Source organism: Passer domesticus, unplaced genomic scaffold (genome assembly GCF_036417665.1).
Source record: "Passer domesticus isolate bPasDom1 unplaced genomic scaffold, bPasDom1.hap1 HAP1_SCAFFOLD_337, whole genome shotgun sequence".
NCBI lineage: Eukaryota > Metazoa > Chordata > Aves > Passeriformes > Passeridae > Passer > Passer domesticus.
Genome location: NW_026990116.1, coordinates 1 through 19,225, shown reverse-complemented (window position 1 = coordinate 19,225; position 19,225 = coordinate 1). Strand labels below are relative to the sequence as shown.

At 47.6% G+C, this 19,225-nt stretch overlaps 1 protein-coding gene across 1 annotated transcript; it reads right to left on the bottom strand.

The window, feature by feature from the left end:
• Positions 1 to 4,384: 4,384 nt before the first annotated feature.
• On the bottom strand, positions 4,385 to 19,210 carry LOC135292405 (collagen alpha-2(I) chain-like). Its single transcript, XM_064406614.1, has 14 exons — positions 19,108 to 19,210; positions 16,894 to 17,005; positions 16,075 to 16,182; positions 15,246 to 15,346; positions 15,085 to 15,162; positions 14,814 to 14,871; positions 14,618 to 14,696; positions 13,852 to 14,036; positions 13,571 to 13,613; positions 12,938 to 13,302; positions 11,662 to 11,802; positions 10,422 to 10,516; positions 6,610 to 6,679; positions 4,385 to 4,492 (listed from the first exon to the last, which is right to left on the bottom strand). The coding sequence occupies exons 4-14, from the start codon at positions 15,281 to 15,283 to the stop codon at positions 4,385 to 4,387; spliced, it is 1,260 nt and encodes a 419-aa protein (XP_064262684.1). The 5' UTR covers positions 15,284 to 15,346; positions 16,075 to 16,182; positions 16,894 to 17,005; positions 19,108 to 19,210.
• Positions 19,211 to 19,225: the final 15 nt, after the last annotated feature.

Here is a 19,225-nt window from a genome sequence, read left to right as displayed (position 1 = left end):
GAGTGAAACCCGGAAGTGGAGTGTAAAACCAGGAAGTGAAAATTATGCTTAAAAATTGATAGAAACCCGGAAGTAAGAGGGGAAGTGGGCGGAGCTAAACCCGGAAGTGATGTCATTTAAAGATTTAGTGGCCAAAATTTGACCGGAAGTGGGATTGAGTGGGGTTTAGAGGAGGGGGCGTGGCCTAACCTTGTGGCTCCTCCCACCAGCGTCCCGCCACTTCCGGCCCCGCCCCCCGAGGTTCTCCCGGAGCTCCCGGAAGTGCCGGCGATTGACCTCAGGAGGTGGGGCCGGAACGTTCTGGAATTTTGGGGATTTTGGGGAAATTTTGGGAATTTTTTGAGTTTTTTCAATGTTGGGAAATTTTGGGAAATTTTTTTGTCATTTTGGGGAAAATTTGGGATTTTTTGGGGGAAATTTTCATGAATTTTTATGGGAAATTTGTGAAATTTTTTTTGGAATTGTGATGAATTTTTATGGAAAATTTGGGGAATTTTTGCGAATACTTTTGGAATATTTGGGAAATTTTTGGCTGAATTTGGAAAATTTTAGTTTTTATTTTAAATTTTGGTGGATTTTAGGAAAATTTTTTAAAAATCTTGGGTAATTTCGTGGAAATTTTAAAAATAATTTTAATAATAATTTTTAATAAACTTTTCCAGAATTTATTTCTGGAAATTTTAATGGTTTTTTTGAGGAATTTTTTTTGAGATTTGAAAAGAATTTTAGGATGAAAACTTTCAGATTTTTCCATGAATTTCTCAAAATTTTTCTACTTTATTTTACTTTCTGCAGAACTTTTCCACATTTTTTTTAAATTTTTTGGGGATTTTTTTTAATTTTTGAGGAATTTTTTGCTGAATTTGGGAAAATTTTGTTTTTGTTTTAAATTTTGGTGGATTTTAGGAAAATATTTTAAATTCTTGGGTAATTTTGTGGAAAGTTTTTTAGGAATTTTTCCAGTAATTATTAATAAAAGTTTTCAGAATTTATTTCTGGAAATTTCAATTAATTTTTTAAAATGTAATTAATTATTTTAAAATTTATTTTCCTAAAAAATTAATTTTAATTAATTTTTTTAGGAACCTTTCTTAGACATTTTTAAAGGATTTTGGATGAAAATTTTGGGATTTTTTAATGAATTTCTCAAATTTTTCCACTTGTTTTTTCTCATTTTTGCTGAATTCTCCCAAAATTTTTAAAAAATTTTTTGAGGAATTTTGATGAATTTTACTCGAATTTTAATCAAAATATTTTATAATTATTTTTTAATTTTGGGAGACTTTTTCATCATTTTTAAATTATATTTTTAATTAGTCTAAATTAATTTTTCGGGGATTTCCCCAATAAATCTTAAAATAATTTTCCCAATAAATTTTTCCAGGAATTTTGATGAATTTTTGGGATTTTTTTCACATTTTTAATCACTGTTTTCCCCAATTTCCCATTAATTACCCCAATCCATTCCCCTCCCCCCAGGCTGATCCTGGACCACGCCCAGGAGGGGGCGGAGCTTGGCGCCATCTTGGGCCCGGATTGGCCACGCCCCCGCGTGGCTCGGGCCTTCGCTCTCTGCCTGGGTGAGCCACGCCCCCTTTCCATAAGCCATGCCCACTCCCCCTTAAACCACGCCCCTTTAAACTTTCACCAACTTTAGCCCCTCCCCTTTAATCCCCACCCACTTTAAGCCCCTCCCACTTTTCATTCCCCTTCAATCTCCACCCACTTTAAGCCACACCCCCTTCACCACCTGATTTTAAGCCCCGCCCCTCAAACCCTTCTCAGGGCCACACCCATTTAAGCCCCGCCCACTCCATTAAAACCACTTTATTTAGCCTCTCCCCTTAAGCCCCGCCCACTTTAAGCCCCTCCCTGCAATTCTTCCATGTTAAGCCACACCCCTTTATTCCATTTAAGCCCCACCCCTTTAATTATTTTAAAACCCCACCCACTTCAAGCTCCACCCCTTTAAAATATTTCCATATAAGCCCCACCCACTTTAAGCCCCGCCCCTTTAATAATTTTTATTTAAGCCCCGCCCACTTTAAGCCCCGCCCCTTTAAATATTTCCACTTAAGCCCCACCCACTTTAAGCCCCACCCCTTCAAACACTTCCCCATTAAGCCACGCCCCCTTTTACTACAAGCCACGCCCCCTCTTCATGAAACAGTGAATTTTTAATGGCCCCTCTTAAGCCCCGCCCACTTTAAGCCCCACCCCTTTAATTATTTCCATTTAAGTCCCACCCACTTTAAGCCCCGCCCCTTCAAACACTTCTATATTAAGCCACGCCCCTTTTTAATATAAGACATGCCCCCTCTTTATAAAACAGTGACCTTATAATGGCTGCTCCTTAGCCCCGCCCACTTTAAGCCCTGCCCGTTTAATTATCTCGGCCTAAGCCCCACCCACTTTAAGCTCCTCCCCTTTAATTATCGATATTTAAGCTCCTCCCCTTTAATTATCAATATTTAAGCTCCTCCCCTTTAATTATCGATATTTAAGCCCCGCCCCTTTAAATAGCGCTGCCCAAGCCCCGCCCCTTTGAGCACCAGCAGCAAGCCCCGCCCCTTTGCCCATATTTGGCTAAGCCCCGCCCCCGCAGAGCTGTGCGCCGCCCGCCGGGTGAAGCTGGAGCAGCCCCGGCCCTACGGACCAATCAGCGTGCGGCTCCGCCCCCCGCGGCAATAAACCACGCCCACACGGCCTTACATGGAGTTGTGTGGTTTTTTGTGGGGGTTTTGGGGCAAATTTCAGAATTTTGGGGAATTTGGGGTCAAAGTTGGGAATTTTGTGGTAAAATGTTGGAATTTGGGGAATTTTGAGGTGAAATTTGGGGATTTTGAGGAAATTTTGGGGTGAAATTTGGGAATTTGGGAATTTTGGGAATTGTTAGGTGAAATTTGGGGATTTTGGGGTAAAATTTCGGGATTTTAGGGAATTTTGGGGTGAAATTTGGGGATTTTGGGGTCAAAATTGGGAATTTTGGGTGAAAATTTTGGAATTTTGGGAAAATTTTAGTTGAAGTTTGGGGATTTTGGGGTCAAATTTGGGAATCTTGGAGAATTTTGGGAGGAAATTTGGGAGTTTTGGGTGAAAATTTGGGGATTTTTTGAATTTTGAGGAAGTTTGTGGGAATTTTTGTGTGAAATTTGGGGATTTTGGGAATTTTTAGGTGAAATTTGGGGATTTTGGGGTCAAATCTGGGAATTTTTGGGAATTTTGGGGTGAAATTTTGGATTTTTGGGGAATTTTGAGGTGAAATTTGGGGAAATTTGGGTAAAAATTTGGTGATTTTGAGGACGTTTCTGGGAATTTTGAGGTGAAATTTGGGGATTTTGGGGCCAAATTGGGGAATTTTGGGGTAAATTGTGGGAATTTTGGGTGAAAATTCTGGAATTCTGGGAATTTTGACATGAAATTTGCGGATTTTGGGGATAAATTCAGGAATTTTGGCAATTTTTAGGTGAAATTTGGAGATTTGGTGTAAAATTTGGGGAATTTTGGGTAAAAATTTGGGAATTTTGGGAATTTTGAGGCGGTTTTGGGAAATTTTTGGTGAAATTTGGGAATTTTTAAGTAAAACTTCAGAACTTTGGGGAATTTTGTGGTGAAATTTTGGAAATTTTTGGGTGAAATTTGGGGACTTTGTGTCAAATTTGGGGAATTTTGGGTAAAAATTTGGGGATTTAGAGGATGTTTCTGGGAATGTTGGGGTAAAATTTGGGAATTTGGGGTCAAATTTGGGAATTTTAGGAAATTTTGGGTGGAAATTTGGGGATTTTTCAAAATTTAAGGAAGTTTTTTGGAATTTTCGGGTGAAATTTGGGAATTTTGGGGTGAAATTTGGGGATTTTGGGTGAAAATTTGGGAATTTTGGAGAAATTTTTAGGTGAAATTTGGGGATTTTGAGAATTTTGAGGAAGTTTTTGGCAATTTTTGGGTGAAATTTGTGGATTTTTGGGGTAAAATTTGAGAATTTTGGGGTGAAATTTGGGGGTTTTGGGGTAAAATTTGGGATTTTTAGGGTATTTTGGGTGGAAATCTGGGAATTTTGAGGAAATTTTGTTGAAATTGTTGGGGAATTTTTTTTTAAATTTTAGGAAATTTTGGACTGAATTTTTCGGAAAATTTTTCTTAATTTTTCGGAGAATTCCTCTGCAATTTTATTCAAATTGTATGCAAATTAGCCGCGATGTCATTTACATTTTCACAACAACTTTTTTTTGCAGTTTTGGGCAAATTTTCGGTGAAATTTTGGGTGAAATTCAGGAATTTTGGGCAGAATTTATGAAAATTTTCACGAATTTTGGGAAAATTCCCAACTTTTTAAGCCTCGCCCCCCTCAGAACAAACCACGCCTCCTTTTCATCATCCTCCATTTTTATTGGCTGCCGATGACGTCACCCAACATCCCAGACAAGATGGCGGCGTGGGCGGGGTCCAGCGAGGCCACGCCCTCCCGGAAGCGCTGGGGGTCGGCCCCGCCCACCTGGCGGAGCAGAGCGAGCAGCGATTGGCTGAGATCTGAGGGGGCGGGACCAAAGGGGGCGGGGCCAAGAAGTGACCAAAAAAGGAAAAAATGAGAAAAAAATGAGAAAAAAAAAAGAAAAAAAGTAAAAACTCCCCCAAAATCCCAAAATTTCCCCCACAATTCCAAAATTTCACCCCAAATTCCCAATTTTTCCCCCCAAATTCCCCCAAATTTCCCAAAATTCTCATTTTTCCCACCAAATTTTCCCCCAAATTTGCCTAAAAATTCCCATTTTCCCCCAAAATTCTGCAACAATTCCCAAAATTCCCAAATTTCCCCCAAAATCCCACACAATATTTCCAAATTTCCCAAAAAATTTCCCAAATTTCCCCCAAAATCCCCCTAAATTTCCCCCAAAAATTCCAATTTTTCCCCCAAAATTGCTCCCAACTTCTCCAAATTTTCCCCAAAATCTCCCTAAAATTGAGTGAAAAGCCCAAATTAGCCTCCAAAAAATTCCAATTTTTTTCCCCAAATTCCCCAAAATTCCCAGATTTTCCCCCAAATTCTGGAATTTTTCCTAAAATTTCCCCCAAAATTCCCATTTTCCACAAATGCCACCCAAAATCTCCTCAAAAATCTGAAATTTTCCCCCAATTGTTCCAAAATTCCCAAAAATTCCCAAATTTCCCCCAAAATTTCTCAAAATTCCCCCAAAAATCCCAAATTTTCCCCTCAAATTCCCCAAAATTCTGCAATTTTCCCCAAAACTCCCAAAATCCCCCCAAAATTCCAAATTTTCTCCCCCAAAACCCCAAAATTCCCCCAAAATCTCCCCAAAAATCCCATTTTCCCCCAAATTCCCCCCAAATCCCAAATCCCCCCAAAAATCCCAAAATTCCCCCCAAAATTCCCATTTTCCCCGAATTTCCCCCCAAAATCCCAAATCTCCCCCAAATTCTCCAAAATTTCTCAAAATTATGCCAAAATTTCCCCCAAAATTCCTCCCAAATTTCCAACTTTTCTCCTCAAATTCCTCAAAATTCCTGAAATTACCCCAGAATTTCCCCAAAATCCCCCCAAAATCTCAAAATTACCCCCAAATTCTCCCAAACTCCCTAAAATTCTCGAATTTCCCCCCAAAATTCCCAAATTTACCCCAAAATTCCCCCAAAAATCCATCTAAGAATCCTGTTTTCCCCCCAAAAATTGCAAAATTCTTCCAAGTTCCCCCAAAATTTCCCCCAAAATTCCTCAAATTAAGCCAAATTCCCCGCAAACATCCCAAATTTCCCCCAAAAATCCTGAATTTTCCCCGAATTTCCCCAAATCTCCCCAAAATCTTAAATTTCCCCCCCCAAAATCCCCAATTTTTCCCCCAAATGCTCTAAAACTCCCAAAAATCCCCAAATTTTCCCCAACATTCTCCAAAATTCCCAAAACTCCCCTAAAATTCTCCCCCAAAATTCCCAATTTTTCCCCCAAAATTTCTTAAATTTTCCCCCAAAATCCCCATTTCTCCCCAAATTCCTCCCAAAAATCCCAAATTTCCCCCTCAATTCCCCAAAGTTTCCTCCAAATTCTCCAAAATTCCCAAAATTCCCCCAAAATTCCCATTTTTTCCAAAATTCCCCCAAAATCCCAAATGTTCCCCTCAAAAATCCCAATTTTCCCCCCAAATTCTCCAAAACTCCCTAAAATCCCCAAAATTTCCCCAAAATTCCTTAAAATTCCCCAAAAATTTCCCCCAAAATCCCCATTTTCCCTCAAATTCCCCCAAAAATTCCAAATTCTCCCCCCAAAATCCTAAAATTTTCCCCCAAATTCTCCAAAATTCCCAAAATTCTCCATTTTCCCCGAATTTCCCCCAAAATCTTAAAATTTCCCCCAAAAATCCCCAATTCTCCCCCAAATTCTCTAAAACTCCCTAAAATTCCCAAATTTCTCAAAATTCCCTGAATATTTTCCCCAAAATTACGATACATTTCCCCCAAAAAATCCCATTTTTCCCCAAAATCCCCCCAAAATTTCCCCCCAAATTTTCCCCAAAATTCCCATTTTTTCCCAAAATTGCTCCCCAAATATCAAAACTCCCCAAAATTGCCCAAATTTTCCCAAATCCCGGAATTCCTGACCGGGCTGGAGCCGTCCCAGGGCCAGGGCGGGGCCGACGCCGCGCACGAGCTCGGGGAGGTGCGGGAGGAGCTGGAAATGGGGCAAAATCGGGGGAATTTGGGAAAAATTCAGATTTTTGGGGGGAAATTTGGGAATTTTGGGAACAAATTTGGTTTTTTAGAGGGGAAAATTTGGGAATTTTGGGAGAAAATTTGGCAATTTTGGGGAAAATGTGGGGATTGTGGGAAAAAAATTTGATTTTTGGGAAAAAATTTTGATTTTTTTGGGAAAATTGGAATTTTAAGGGAATTTTGGGGGGAAATTTGGGAATTTTGGGGAAAATTTTGGTTTTTTTAGAGGGGACATTTGGGAATTTTGGGGGAAATTTGGGAATTGTGATGAAAAGATTGGGTTTTTGGGGGAAAATTTGGGAATTTTGGGAAAGAAATCGGGGGTTTTGGAGGGAAAATTTGGGAATTTTGGGAAAAAAATGTGGGAATTGTGGAGAAAAATTTGGGTTTTTGGATGGAAAAATTGGGGGAAAAAATTGGTTTTTTTTGGAAGAAAAATGGGGAGATTTTGGGAGAATATTTGGGAATTTTGGGAGAAAATTTGGGAATTTTGAGAGAAAAATGAGGAATTTGGGGGAAAAATTTAGGATTTTTGGGGAATTTATTGGGAATTGTGCGGGACTTTTTGGGGATTTTGGGAAAAAATGGAATTTTGGGTAAAAATTAGATTTTTAGAGGGAAAATCTAAAAATCTTTGGGGCTGATTTTGGGCGGAATTTGGGTGATTTTGGGGTGAATTTTGGGATTGATTTTGGGCTGAATTTGCATGTTTTTGGGGTTAATTTTGGGGTGAATTTGGGATATTTTTGGGCTGAATTTTGGGCTGAATTTGGGTGTTTTTGGGGTGAATTTGGGCTGAATTCTGGGCTGTATTTTTGGGTATTTTTGGGGTGATTTTGGGTGTTTTTGGGGCTGATTTTAGGCTCAATTTTCGGGTGTGTTTTTGGGTGATTTTGGGGCGATTTCGGGTGTTTTTGGGGCTGATTTTGGGGTGAATTTTGGGATGAATTTTTGGGGTGATTTTGGCCATTTTTGGGGCTGAATTTTGGGCTGTATTTTTGGGTGATTTTGGGGTGAATTTGGGTGTTTTTGGGGTGAATTTGGGGTGAATTTTGGGCTGTATTTTTGGGTGTTTTCGGGGTGATTTTGGGTGATTTGGGGTGATTTTGGGTGGTTTTGGGGCTGATTTTGGGGTGAATTTTGGGGTGAATTTTTGGGGTGATTTTGGGATGCATTGTTGGGTATTTTTGGGGTAAATTTGGGTGTTTTTGGGGTGAATTTGGGGTGAATTTTGGGCTGTATTTTTGGGTGTTTTTGGGGTGTTTTTGGGTGATTTTGGGGCGATTTTGGGTGGTTTTGGGGCTGATTTTGGGGTGAATTTTGGGGTGAATTTTTGGGGTGATTTTGGGATGCATTGTTGGGTGGTTTTGGGGTGATTTTGGGGCTGATTTTGGGCTGTGTTTTTGGGTGATTTTGGGGTGAATTTGGGTGTTTTTGGGGCTGATTTTGGGGTGAATTTTGGGCTGTATTTTTGGGGTGATTTTGGGGTAAATTTGGGCGTTTTTGGGACTGATTTTGGGCTGAATTTTGGGTGATTTTGGGGTGAATTTGGGTATTTTTGGGGTGATTTTGGGATTGATTTTGGGCTGAATTTGCATGTTTTTGGGATTAATTTTGGGCTGAATTTGGGTGGTTTTGGGGTGAATTTGGGGGTATTTTTGTTGTGAATTTGGGGTAATTTGAGGCTGAATTTTGGGGTGAATTTTTGGGTATTTTTGGGGTGATTTTGGGTGTTTTTGGGGCTGATTTTAGGCTCAATTTTCGGGTGTGTTTTTGGGTGATTTTGGGGCGATTTCGGGTGTTTTTGGGGCTGATTTTGGGGTGAATTTTGGGATGAATTTTTGGGGTGATTTTGGCCATTTTTGGGGCTGAATTTTGGGCTGTATTTTTGGGTGATTTTGGGGTGAATTTGGGTGTTTTTGGGGTGAATTTGGGGTGAATTTTGGGCTGTATTTTTGGGTGGTTTTGGGGTGATTTTGGGTGGTTTTGGGACTGATTTTGGGTGTTTTTGGGGTGAATTTTGGGATGAATTTTTGGGTATTTTTGGGGTGATTTTGGGGTGATTTTGGGGTGAATTTTAGGCTGTGGTTTTGGGTGTTTTTGGGGCTGATTTTGGGCTCAATTTTCGGGTGTGTTTTTGGGTGATTTTGGGTATTTTTGGGGCTGAATTTGGGGGTTTTTGAGGCTGATTTTGGGCTGAATTTTGGGATGTATTTTTGGGGTGATTTTGGGTGGTTTTGGGGCTGATTTTGGGGCTGATTTTGGGGTGAATTTTGGGATGACCTTTTGGGTATTTTTGGACTGAATTTGGGTGTTTTTGGGGTGAATTTGGGTGGTTTTGGGGCTGATTTTGGGCTGAATTTTGGGCTGTATTTTTGGGATGAATTTTTGGTTATTTTTGGGGTGAATTTGGGGTGAATTTTGGGCTGAATTTTGGGCTGTATTTTTGGGTGTTTTTGGGGCTGATTTTAGGCTCAATTTTCGGGTGTGTTTTTGGGTGATTTTTGGGTGTTTTTGGGGTGATTTTGGGGTGAATTTTCGGCTGTATTTTTGGGTATTTTTGGGGTGAATTTGGGTGTTTTTGGGGCTGATTTTGGGGTGTTTTTGGGGTGAATTTTGGTCTGTATTTTTGTGTGATTTTGGGGTGATTTTGGGTGTTTCTGGAGCTGATTTTGGGGTGAATTTTGGGCTGAATTTTGGGATGAATTTTTGGGTATTTTTGGACTGAATTTGGGTGTTTTTGGGGCTGATTTTGGGGTGAATTTTCGGCTGTATTTTTGGGTATTTTTGGGGTGAATTTGGGTGTTTTTGGGGTGAATTTTGGGGTGAATTTTGGGCTGTATTTTTGGGGTGATTTTGGCCATTTTTGGGGCTGGTTTTGGGCTGTATTTTTGGTTGATTTTGGGGTGAATTTGGGTATTTTTGGGGTGAATTTGGGCTGAATACTGGGCTGTATTTTTGGGTGTTTTTGGGGTGAATTTTCGGCTGTATTTTTGGGTATTTTTGGGGTGATATTGGGTGTTTTTGGGGCTGATTTTGGGGTGAATTTTGGGCTGTATTTTTGGGTATTTTTGGGGTGATATTGGGTGTTTTTGGGGCTGATTTTGGGGTGAATTTTGGGCTGTATTTTTGGGGTGATTTTGGCCATTTTTGGGGCTGATTTTGGGCTGTATTTTTGGTTGATTTTGGGGTGAATTTGGGTATTTTTGGGGTGAATTTGGGCTGAATACTGGGCTGTATTTTTGGGTATTTATGGGGTGAATTTGGGTGTTTTTGGGGCTGATTTTGGGGTGAATTTTGGGCTGTGTTTTTGGGTATTTTTGGGGTGATTTTGGGTGTTTTTGGGGCTGATTTTGGGGTGAATTTTTGGGTATTTCTGGGTGATTTTGGGTGTTTTTGGGGCTGATTTTGGGGTGAATTTTGGGCTGTGTTTTTGGGTGTTTTTGGGGTGATTTTGGGTGTTTTTGGGGCTGATTTTGGGTCTGATATTGGCCTGTGTTTTTGGGTATTTTTGGGGTGAATTTGGGCTGAATACTGGGCTGTATTTTTGGGTGTTTTTGGGGTGAATTTGGGTGTTTTTGGGGCTGATTTTGGGGCTGATTTTGGGCTGTGTTTTTGGGTGTTTTTGGGGTGACTTTGGGTGGTTTTGGGGCTGATTTTGGGCTGTATTTTTGGGGTGACTTTGGGTGTTTCCGGCTCACCGTGTCGGGCCCCGCCCCAGCAGGAAGCGCAGCACCGGCTCCTCCTCCTCGAGATCCTGCGACAGCGGCAGCGCCCCCAGCAGGAGCAGCAGCGCCTGCCCAGTATGGACCAGTACGGACCAGTATGGACCAGTATGGACCAGTAGGGACCAGTATGGACCAGTATAAACCAGTACGGACCAGTACGGACCAGTACGGACCAGTATGGACCAGTAGGGACCAGTATAAACCAGTACGGACCAGTACGGACCAGTACGGACCAGTATGGACCAGTATAAACCAGTACGGACCGGTACGGACCAGTACGGACCAGTACGGACCAGTACGGACCAGTACGGACCAGTACGGACCAGTACGGACCAGTATGGACCAGTATGGACCAGTACGGACCAGTATAAACCAGTATGGACCAGTATGGACCAGTACAGACCAGTACAGACCAGTATGGACCAGTATGGACCAGTACGGACCAGTACGGACCAGTATAAACCAGTATGGACAGTACGGACCAGTATGGACCAGTACGGACCAGTACGGACCAGTATAAACCAGTATGGACCAGTACATACCAGTACGGACCAGTACGGACCAGTATGGACCAGTATAAACCAGTATCGACCAGTACGGACCAGTATAAACCAGTATGGACCAGTACGGACCAGTATGGACCAGTATAAACCAGTATGGACCAGTATGGACCAGTATGGACCAGTATGGACCAGTATAAACCAGTATGGACCAGTACGGACCAGTACGGACCAGTACGGACCACTATAAACCAGTATGGACCAGTATGGACCAGTATGGACCAGTATGGACCAGTATAAACCAGTATGGACCAGTACGGACCAGTACGGACCAGTATGGACCAGTATGGACCAGTATAAACCAGTACGGACCAGTATAAACCAGTATAAACCATTATGGACCAGTACGGACTGGTACGGACCAGTACGGACCAGTATGGACCAGTACGGACCAGTATAAACCAGTATAAACCATTATGGACCAGTACGGACTGGTACGGACCAGTACGGACCAGTATGGACTCCCAGTGACCCCCTCCCCATTCATCCCAGTCCCTCCCAGTACAAACCAGTAACCCCAAACCCCCTCCCAGTACAAACCAGTTCCCTCCCAGTACAAACCAGTACGGCCCAGTGCCCTCCCAGTAACCCCCAAACCCCCTCCCAGTACAAACCAGTAACCCCAAACCCCTCCCAGTCCCTCCCAGTATAACCCAGTCTGACCAGTACCGTGTCGCGCAGCGCCCCCTGCTGGCGCACCAGCGCTCCCATCGCGTTGTCCCGGACCCGGCCGGGCCCCTCCCCCCCCGGGCCGGAGGGCGTGGCAGCAGAGCTCCGCCCCCGGCCACGCCCCCCTGAGCGCCCGTTAAGGAAAAAGGGGCGGGGCTTGGGGAGCGGGAGGGGGTTGGGTGCCTTATATGGGAATGGGGGCGGGGCTTGGCCTTATATGGGAATGGGGACGGGGTTTGGGGGGTTTTAAAGGAGTGGGGGCGTGGCTTGTGGTGGTGGGCGGGGTTTAAAGGTGGTGGGCGGGGTTTAAAGCCCTTTAATAGAATGTGGGCGTGGTTTAAGGGTGGTGGGCGGGGTCTAAGGGCAGTGGGCGGGGTTTAAAGCCTTTTATTAAAATGTGGGTGGGGTTTAAGGGTGGTGGGCGGGGTTTAACACATTTTAAGATAATGTGGGCGGGTTTTAAGGGTGGTGGGCGGGGCTTGATGCCTTTCACGAGAAAGTGGGCGGGGTTTACAGCCTGTAATGAGTTGTGGGCGGGGTTTAAGTGTGGAGGACGTGGTCTGAACCATTTTAATGGAGTGTGGGCGGGGTTTAAGGCTTGTGGGCGGGGCTTAGAGCCTGTAAAAAGCTGTGGGCGGAGTTTAAGTGAATGGGAGGCGCCCATGCCCTTTTATGGAATTGTGGGCGTGGCTTAGAGAGTGTGGGAGGAGCTTGAGCCCATTTAAATAAATGTGGGTGGGGTTTAAGGCTGGTGGGAGGAGCTTGTGGGCACTGGGCGTGGCTTCAGCCCTTTAAGGCAGTTGTGGGCGTGGCTTAAGTGGAATGGGCGGGGCTTATAGGCGGTGGGAGGGGTTTAAGGGTGGTGGGCGGAGCTTAAATCCATATATTAAAATATGGGCGGGGTTTAAGCACGGTGGGCGGGGCTTAAGTGCAATTACAGAAACGTGGGAGGGGTTTAAGGGCGGTGGGCGTGGTTTAACTGTGGTGGGCGTGGCTTAACTATATTTACAGACATATGGGAGGGGTTTAAGGTTGGTGGGCGGGGCTAAAGTCTATTTATGGAAATATGGGGGAGTTAAACATCGGTGGGCGTGGCTTAAGGGTGGTGGGCGTGGCTTAAGCTCATGTATAGAAATGTGGGAGGGGTTTAAGGGTTGTGGGCGTGGCTTAAGTATATTTACAGATATGTGGGAGGGGTTTAAGGGTGGTGGGCGTGGCTTACCCCCCAAGCCCCTCCCCTCCCCTGCGATTGGCGGATACTCCCGGTGGGCGTGTCCTACGGCCTCCCCGATCCGGCCAATGGCGTAGAAGGCGTTGGCCCTGACCTCGTCGTCGGGGTCGCCGGCGGCCAATCGGAAGGCGGGGCCCAAATCCGGCAGGAAGGGCGTGGCCTCCGCCCCCAGGGCGTGGCCCAGCTGGCCAATCACGGCCGCCGCCCAGGAGCGCGCCCCCGGGTGGGCGGGGTCGGCCAGGGCGGCCAATAGGGAGGGGAGGAGGCGGCGGAAGAGGCGGGGCGGGAAGGCCACGCCCCCTCCGGTGCCGGCCACGCCCTCCCGGGCCATGGCCACGCCCAGCTCCGGCAGCCAATCGGAGGCGGTCTCGCGGAGCTCGGAGCGCTGGGAGGTCTGGGGGGGGCGGGGTTAAACTGGGAGGGACTGGGAGGGACTGGGAGGGGACTGGGAGCAAACTGGGAGGGACTGGGAGGGACTGGGAGGGGACTGGGAGGGACTGGGAGGGACTGGGAGGGACTGGGAGCAAACTGGGATGGACTGGGAGGGACTGGGAGCAAACTGGGATGGACTGGGACAGGTTTAGGATCAAACTGGGATCAAACTGGGAGGGACTGGGATCAAACTGGATCAAACTGGGCTGCACTGGGAGCCCCGCCCCCACCTCGTCCTCGTCGCCGTCCCCCCCGCGACCTCAGGCAGGCGATCTGCGAGGGGGAGGGGCTTAACTGAGCCACGCCCACCCCAAACCACGCCCACCCCCACCAGTCAAACCCCCTAAGCCACGCCCACCACGCATAAACCCACAATAAGCCACACCCACTGCTCTTAAGCCACGCCCACAACCCCTCAACACCTTCTTAAGCCCCGCCCACCTCATTTTAACCCACTCCCACCTCTATTATTTAAGCTCCGCCCCCTTCGTGTTCCAGCTCCGCCCCTCACCTCCCCGGTGATGACGTCACACAGGGCTCGTCCAATGGGCTCCAGCCACTCCTTGTGGGCGTGGCCTGGGGGCTGCAGGATCCGCCCGACCCCGCCCACCGCCCCCAGGGCCCCGCCCACTTCCGGGTCGGCCCCGAGCCCCCTCAGGAGGGCCTGGAGCGCCCCCTGGTGGACGGGGGAGGGCGCTGGAAGGGAAACCAGTAAAAACCAGTACGGACCAGTATGGACCAGTATGGACCAATACGGACCAGTACGGACCAGTACGGACCAGTACGGACCAGTACGGACCAGTATGGACCAGTACGGACCAGTACGGACCAGTACGGACCAGTACGGACCAGTATGGACCAGTACGGACCAGTATGGACCAGTACGGGACCAGTACGGACCAGTATAAACCAGTATGGACCAGTACGGACCAGTATGGACCAGTTCGGACCAGTATGGACCAGTATGGACCAGTATGGACCAGTATAAACCAGTATGGACCAGTACGGACCAGTATGGACCCATTTAAAGCCCTCCCAGTATAACCCACTTCCCTCCCAGTCCAAACCAGTATAAACCAGTAAACCCTGAACCCCCTCCCAGTTCCACCCGGTATAAACCATTATAAACCAGTATAAACCAGTATGGACCCGTTTTAAGCCCTCCCAGTTCATCCCAGTGCCCTCCCAGTCCAAACCAGTCCCTCCCAGTATAAACCAGTTCCCTCCCAGTCCAAACCAGCCCAAACCAGTACAAACCAGTATAAACCAGTACAAACCAGTCTGGGGCTCCCTCCCGCAGCAGCAGACGCTCCCCAGGGCCTCGTAGGCGGCGGCTCTGACCTGGCACTGGGGGAACTGGGAGGGACTGGGAGTTACTGGTTTGGACTGGGAGGGGCTCGGGGGTCACTGGTTTGTACTGGGAGGGGAACTGGGGGCACTGGTTTGTACTGGGATGAACTGGGAGGGGCTCACCTGAGTCAGATCCAAGATGGCCGCCAGGGTGGGATCCAGGTAGGGCAACAAGGCGGAGCTGGGGACCAGTATAAACCAGTATAAACCAGTATGGACCAGTATAAACCAGTATGGACCAGTATGGACCAGTATAAACCACTCCCAGTCCCTCCCAGTACAAACCAGTGCCCCCAGTTCCCCTCCCAGTACAAACCAGTGCCCCAGTTCCCCTCCCAGTACAAACCAGTGCCCCCAGTTCCCCTGCCAGTACAAACCAGTATAAACCAGTTACCCGCAGTTCTCCGCCAGCTCCCCCAGCGCTCCCAGCGCCGCCTCGGCCAATCCGGGGAAAGCTCCGCCCATTTCCACCCTGCGGGGGGCGTGGCATGACCATAAATGGGCATGGCCGGAGCACCGAGCCACGCCCACTCTGCTGGGGCCACGCCCACTCACTCCTGAGGCTCCGCCCACTCCTCGCTGTCGTCCTCCATAGGCTCCGCCCCCTCGGGGTCGTCATGGAGATTCAGCAGCCAATCAGGGGCGTCGGAGGGGGGCTGGGGGCAACAGGGACCAGTATAAACCAGTATGGACCAGTATGGACCAGTATGGACCAGTATAAACCAGTATGGGCCAGTATGGACCAGTATGGACCAGTATAAACCAGTATAAACCAGTATAAACCAGTACGGACCAGAACGGACCAGTATGGACCAGTATAAACCAGTATGGACCAGTATGGACCAGTATGGACCAGTATGGACCAGTATAAACCAGTATGGGCCAGTATGGACCAGTACGGACCAGTATGGACCAGTATGGACCAGTATAAACCAGTACGGACCAGTATAAACCAGTACGGACCAGTATGGACCAGTACGGACCGGTATGGACCAGTATGGACCAGTATGGACCAGTACGGACCAGTATAAACCAGTACGGGCCAGTACGGACCAGGATAAACCAGTATAAACCAGTACGGACCAGTACGGGGCAGTATAAACCAGTATGGACCAGTATAAACCACTTCCAGTCCAAACCAGTAACTCCAAACCCCAAAGCAGTACAAACCAGTATAAACCAGTATAAAAAAAACCAGTTTTTCCTCATTTTTGCCCCATTTCCCCCCATTTTTAACCCTTTAACTCCCTCCCAGCACCCCCAAACCCCCTCCCAGTTTGTCCCAGTCCAAACCAGTAACCCCAGCCCCCAAACCAGCCCAAACCAGCCCAAACCAGCCCAAACCAGTACAGACCAGTACAAACCAGTACAGACCAGTACTCACCGGCGGGGGCGGGGGCCGCAGCGCCCCCTGCAGGACGGGCAGCGCCCGCGGCAGCAGCGGCGCCGCCCCCTCCCCAACAGCTCCGAGACGGCCGCCAGCAGCGCCAGACTGGGACATACTGGTTATACTGGGAGGGACTGGGAGGGACTGGTTATACTGGGAGGGACTGGGACGGGCACTGGGGGGGACTGGGAGGGACTGGGAGGGACTGGGAGGGACTGGGACGGGCACTGGGAGGGACTGGGAGGGACTGGGAGGGACTGGGATCAAACTGGGAGGGGACTGGGTTATACTGGGTGATACTGGGATGGGGACTGGGCCATACTGGGATGAACTGGGAGTGGCTTTGGGGTGACTGGGATGAACTGGGATCAAACTGGGAGGGACTGGGAGGAGTTTGAGCCCTACTGGGATGAACTGGGAGGGACTGGGAGTCACCAAAAGGCCCAAAATGGGCGTGGCCAGAGCGTGGTGGGCGGGGCTTTGCCATAAATGGGCGTGGCTTAGGGGAGTGGGCGTGGCTTTGTCATAAATGGCATTGCTTAGTGGAGTGGGTGTGGTTTGGGGAGTGGGCGTGGCTTTGTTGTAAATGGCATTGCTTAGTGGAGTGGGCGTGGTTTGGGGAGTGGGCGTGGCTTAGCGTAGTGGGCGTGGCCAAGGGAAAGAAAATCCCTTTTTTTCCTCTTTATTTTTGCCTTTTTTGGGAATTTTTTTGGGGGAATTTCCCGGGATTTTTTGGGGGGATTTTTTTGGGATTTGGGGATTTCGGGGATCCGGGGAATTTTTGGGGATTTTCGGGGATTTTTGGGGGGCACTCACGCGACCCTGGTGGCCTCGGAGTCGCCGTCGTCCTCGGCCAATCGCAGCGCGAGCTCCAGCGCCTCCAGCAGCCCCTCCCCCACGTGGGCGGGGCCTAAGGCGGCCAGCACCTCTGGGACCAGTACAGACCAGTATAAACCAGTATGGACCAGTATGGACCAGTACGGACCAGTACGGACCAGTATAAACCAGTACGGACCAGTATAAACCAGTATGGACCAGTACGGACCAGTATGGACCAGTATAAACCAGTACGGACCAGTACGGACCAGTATGGACCAGTACGGACCAGTATGGACCAGTATGGACCAGTATGGACCAGTACGGACCAGTACGGACCAGTATAAACCAGTATGGACCAGTACTGACCGGTATGGACCAGTACGGACCAGTACGGACCGGTATGGACCGGTATGGACCGGTATAAACCAGTACGGACCAGTATGGACCAGTATAAACCAGTACGGACCAGTAAGGACCAGTATGGACCAGTACGGACCAGTACGGACCAGTATGGACCAGTACGGACCAGTACAAATCCCATTTTCCCCCATTTTTAACCCTTTAATCCCCTCCCAGTGCCCTCAAATCCCCTCCCAGTTTGTCCCAGTCCCCTCCCAGTCCAAACCAGTAACCCCAAACCCCAAACCAGTACAAACCAGTACAAACCAGTACAAACCAGTACAAACCAGTCCAAACCAGTAACCCCAAATCCGCATTTCCCTCATTTTTAACCCTTTTTCCCCCATTTTTCACCCATTTTTCTCCATTTTTTTGCCATTTTCCCCCTCCCAGTCCCTCCCAGTCCAAACCAGTATAACCCAGTGCCCTCCCAGTCCAAACCAGTCCAAACCAGTCCCAAACCAGTACAAACCAGTAACCCCAAATCCCCGTTTCCCCCCATTTTATCCAATTTTTAACCCTTTTTATCCCATTTTTCCCCATTTTCCCCCTCCCAGTCCCTCCCAGTACAAACCAGTAACCCCCAAACCCCAAACCAGTACAAACCAGTACAAACCAGTACAAACCAGCAACCCCACATCCCCATTTCCCTGATTTTTAACCAATTTTTAACCCTTTTTTTCCCATTTTCCCCCCATTTTTCCCCATTTTCCCCCTCCCAGTCCCCTCCCAGTACAAACCAGTAACCCCCAGTCCCAAACCAGTCCAAACCAGTAACCCCAAACCCCCATTTTCCCCCATTTTGCACAATTTCCCCCCATTTTTAACCCTTTTTTCCCCATTTTTCCCAATTTTCCCCCTCCCAGTGCCCTCCCAGTCCCAAACCAGTGACCCCCAAACCCCAAACCAGTACAAACCAGTACAAACCAGTAACCCCAAATCCCCATTTCCCCCATTTTTAACCCTTTCTTTGCCATTTTGCCCCATTTTTCCCCCATTTTTCCCCTTTTTTTCCCCATTTCCCCCTCCCAGTCCCTCCCAGTCCCCTCCCAGTACCAAACCAGTACAAACCAGTAACCCCCAAACCCCAAACCAGTCCAAACCAGTACAAACCAGTAACCCCAAATCTCCATTTTCCCCATTTTTAACACATTTTTAACCCTTTTTTTGCCATTTTGTCCCCATTTTCCCCCTCCCAGTATAAACCAGTATAACCCAGTGCCCTCCCAGTCCAAACCAGTACAAACCAGTCCCAAACCAGTACAAACCACTACAAACCAGTCCAAACCAGTATAAACCAGTAACCCCAAACCCCCATTTCTCTCATTTTTAACCCTTTTTTTCCCATTTTCTCCCCATTTTTCCCCATTTTCCCCCTCCCAGTCCCTCCCAGTCCAAACCAGTAACCCCAAACCCCAAACCAGTCCAAACCAGTACAAACCAGTAACCCCAAATCCCCATTTCCCCCCTTTTTCCCCATATTTCCCCCATTTTTAACCCTTTTTTTCCCCATTTCTCCCTCCATTTCCCCCCTCCCAGTCCCTCCCAGTTCCCTCCCAGTCCAAACCAGTAACCCCAAACCCCAAACCAGTCCAAACCAGTACAAACCAGTAACCCCCAAACCCCAAACCAGTACAAACCAGTAACCCCAAACCCCCATTTCCCTCATTTTTAACCCTTTTTAACCCATTTTTAACCATTTTTTCCCCAAATTTCCCCATTTTTCCCCCATTTCCCCCCTCCCAGTCCCTCCCAGTCCCTCCCAGTACAAACCAGTCCAAACCAGTACAACCCAGTCCCTCCCAGTCTCACCCAGGGCCTGGAGCTGCTGCTCCCCCCCCCGGGCCAGGGCGGCGACGGCGGCGACGGCGGCGGGGGGGAGGGGCAGGGACGGCGAGCTGCAGGCTGGGGGAAAAACGGGGGAAAAAAC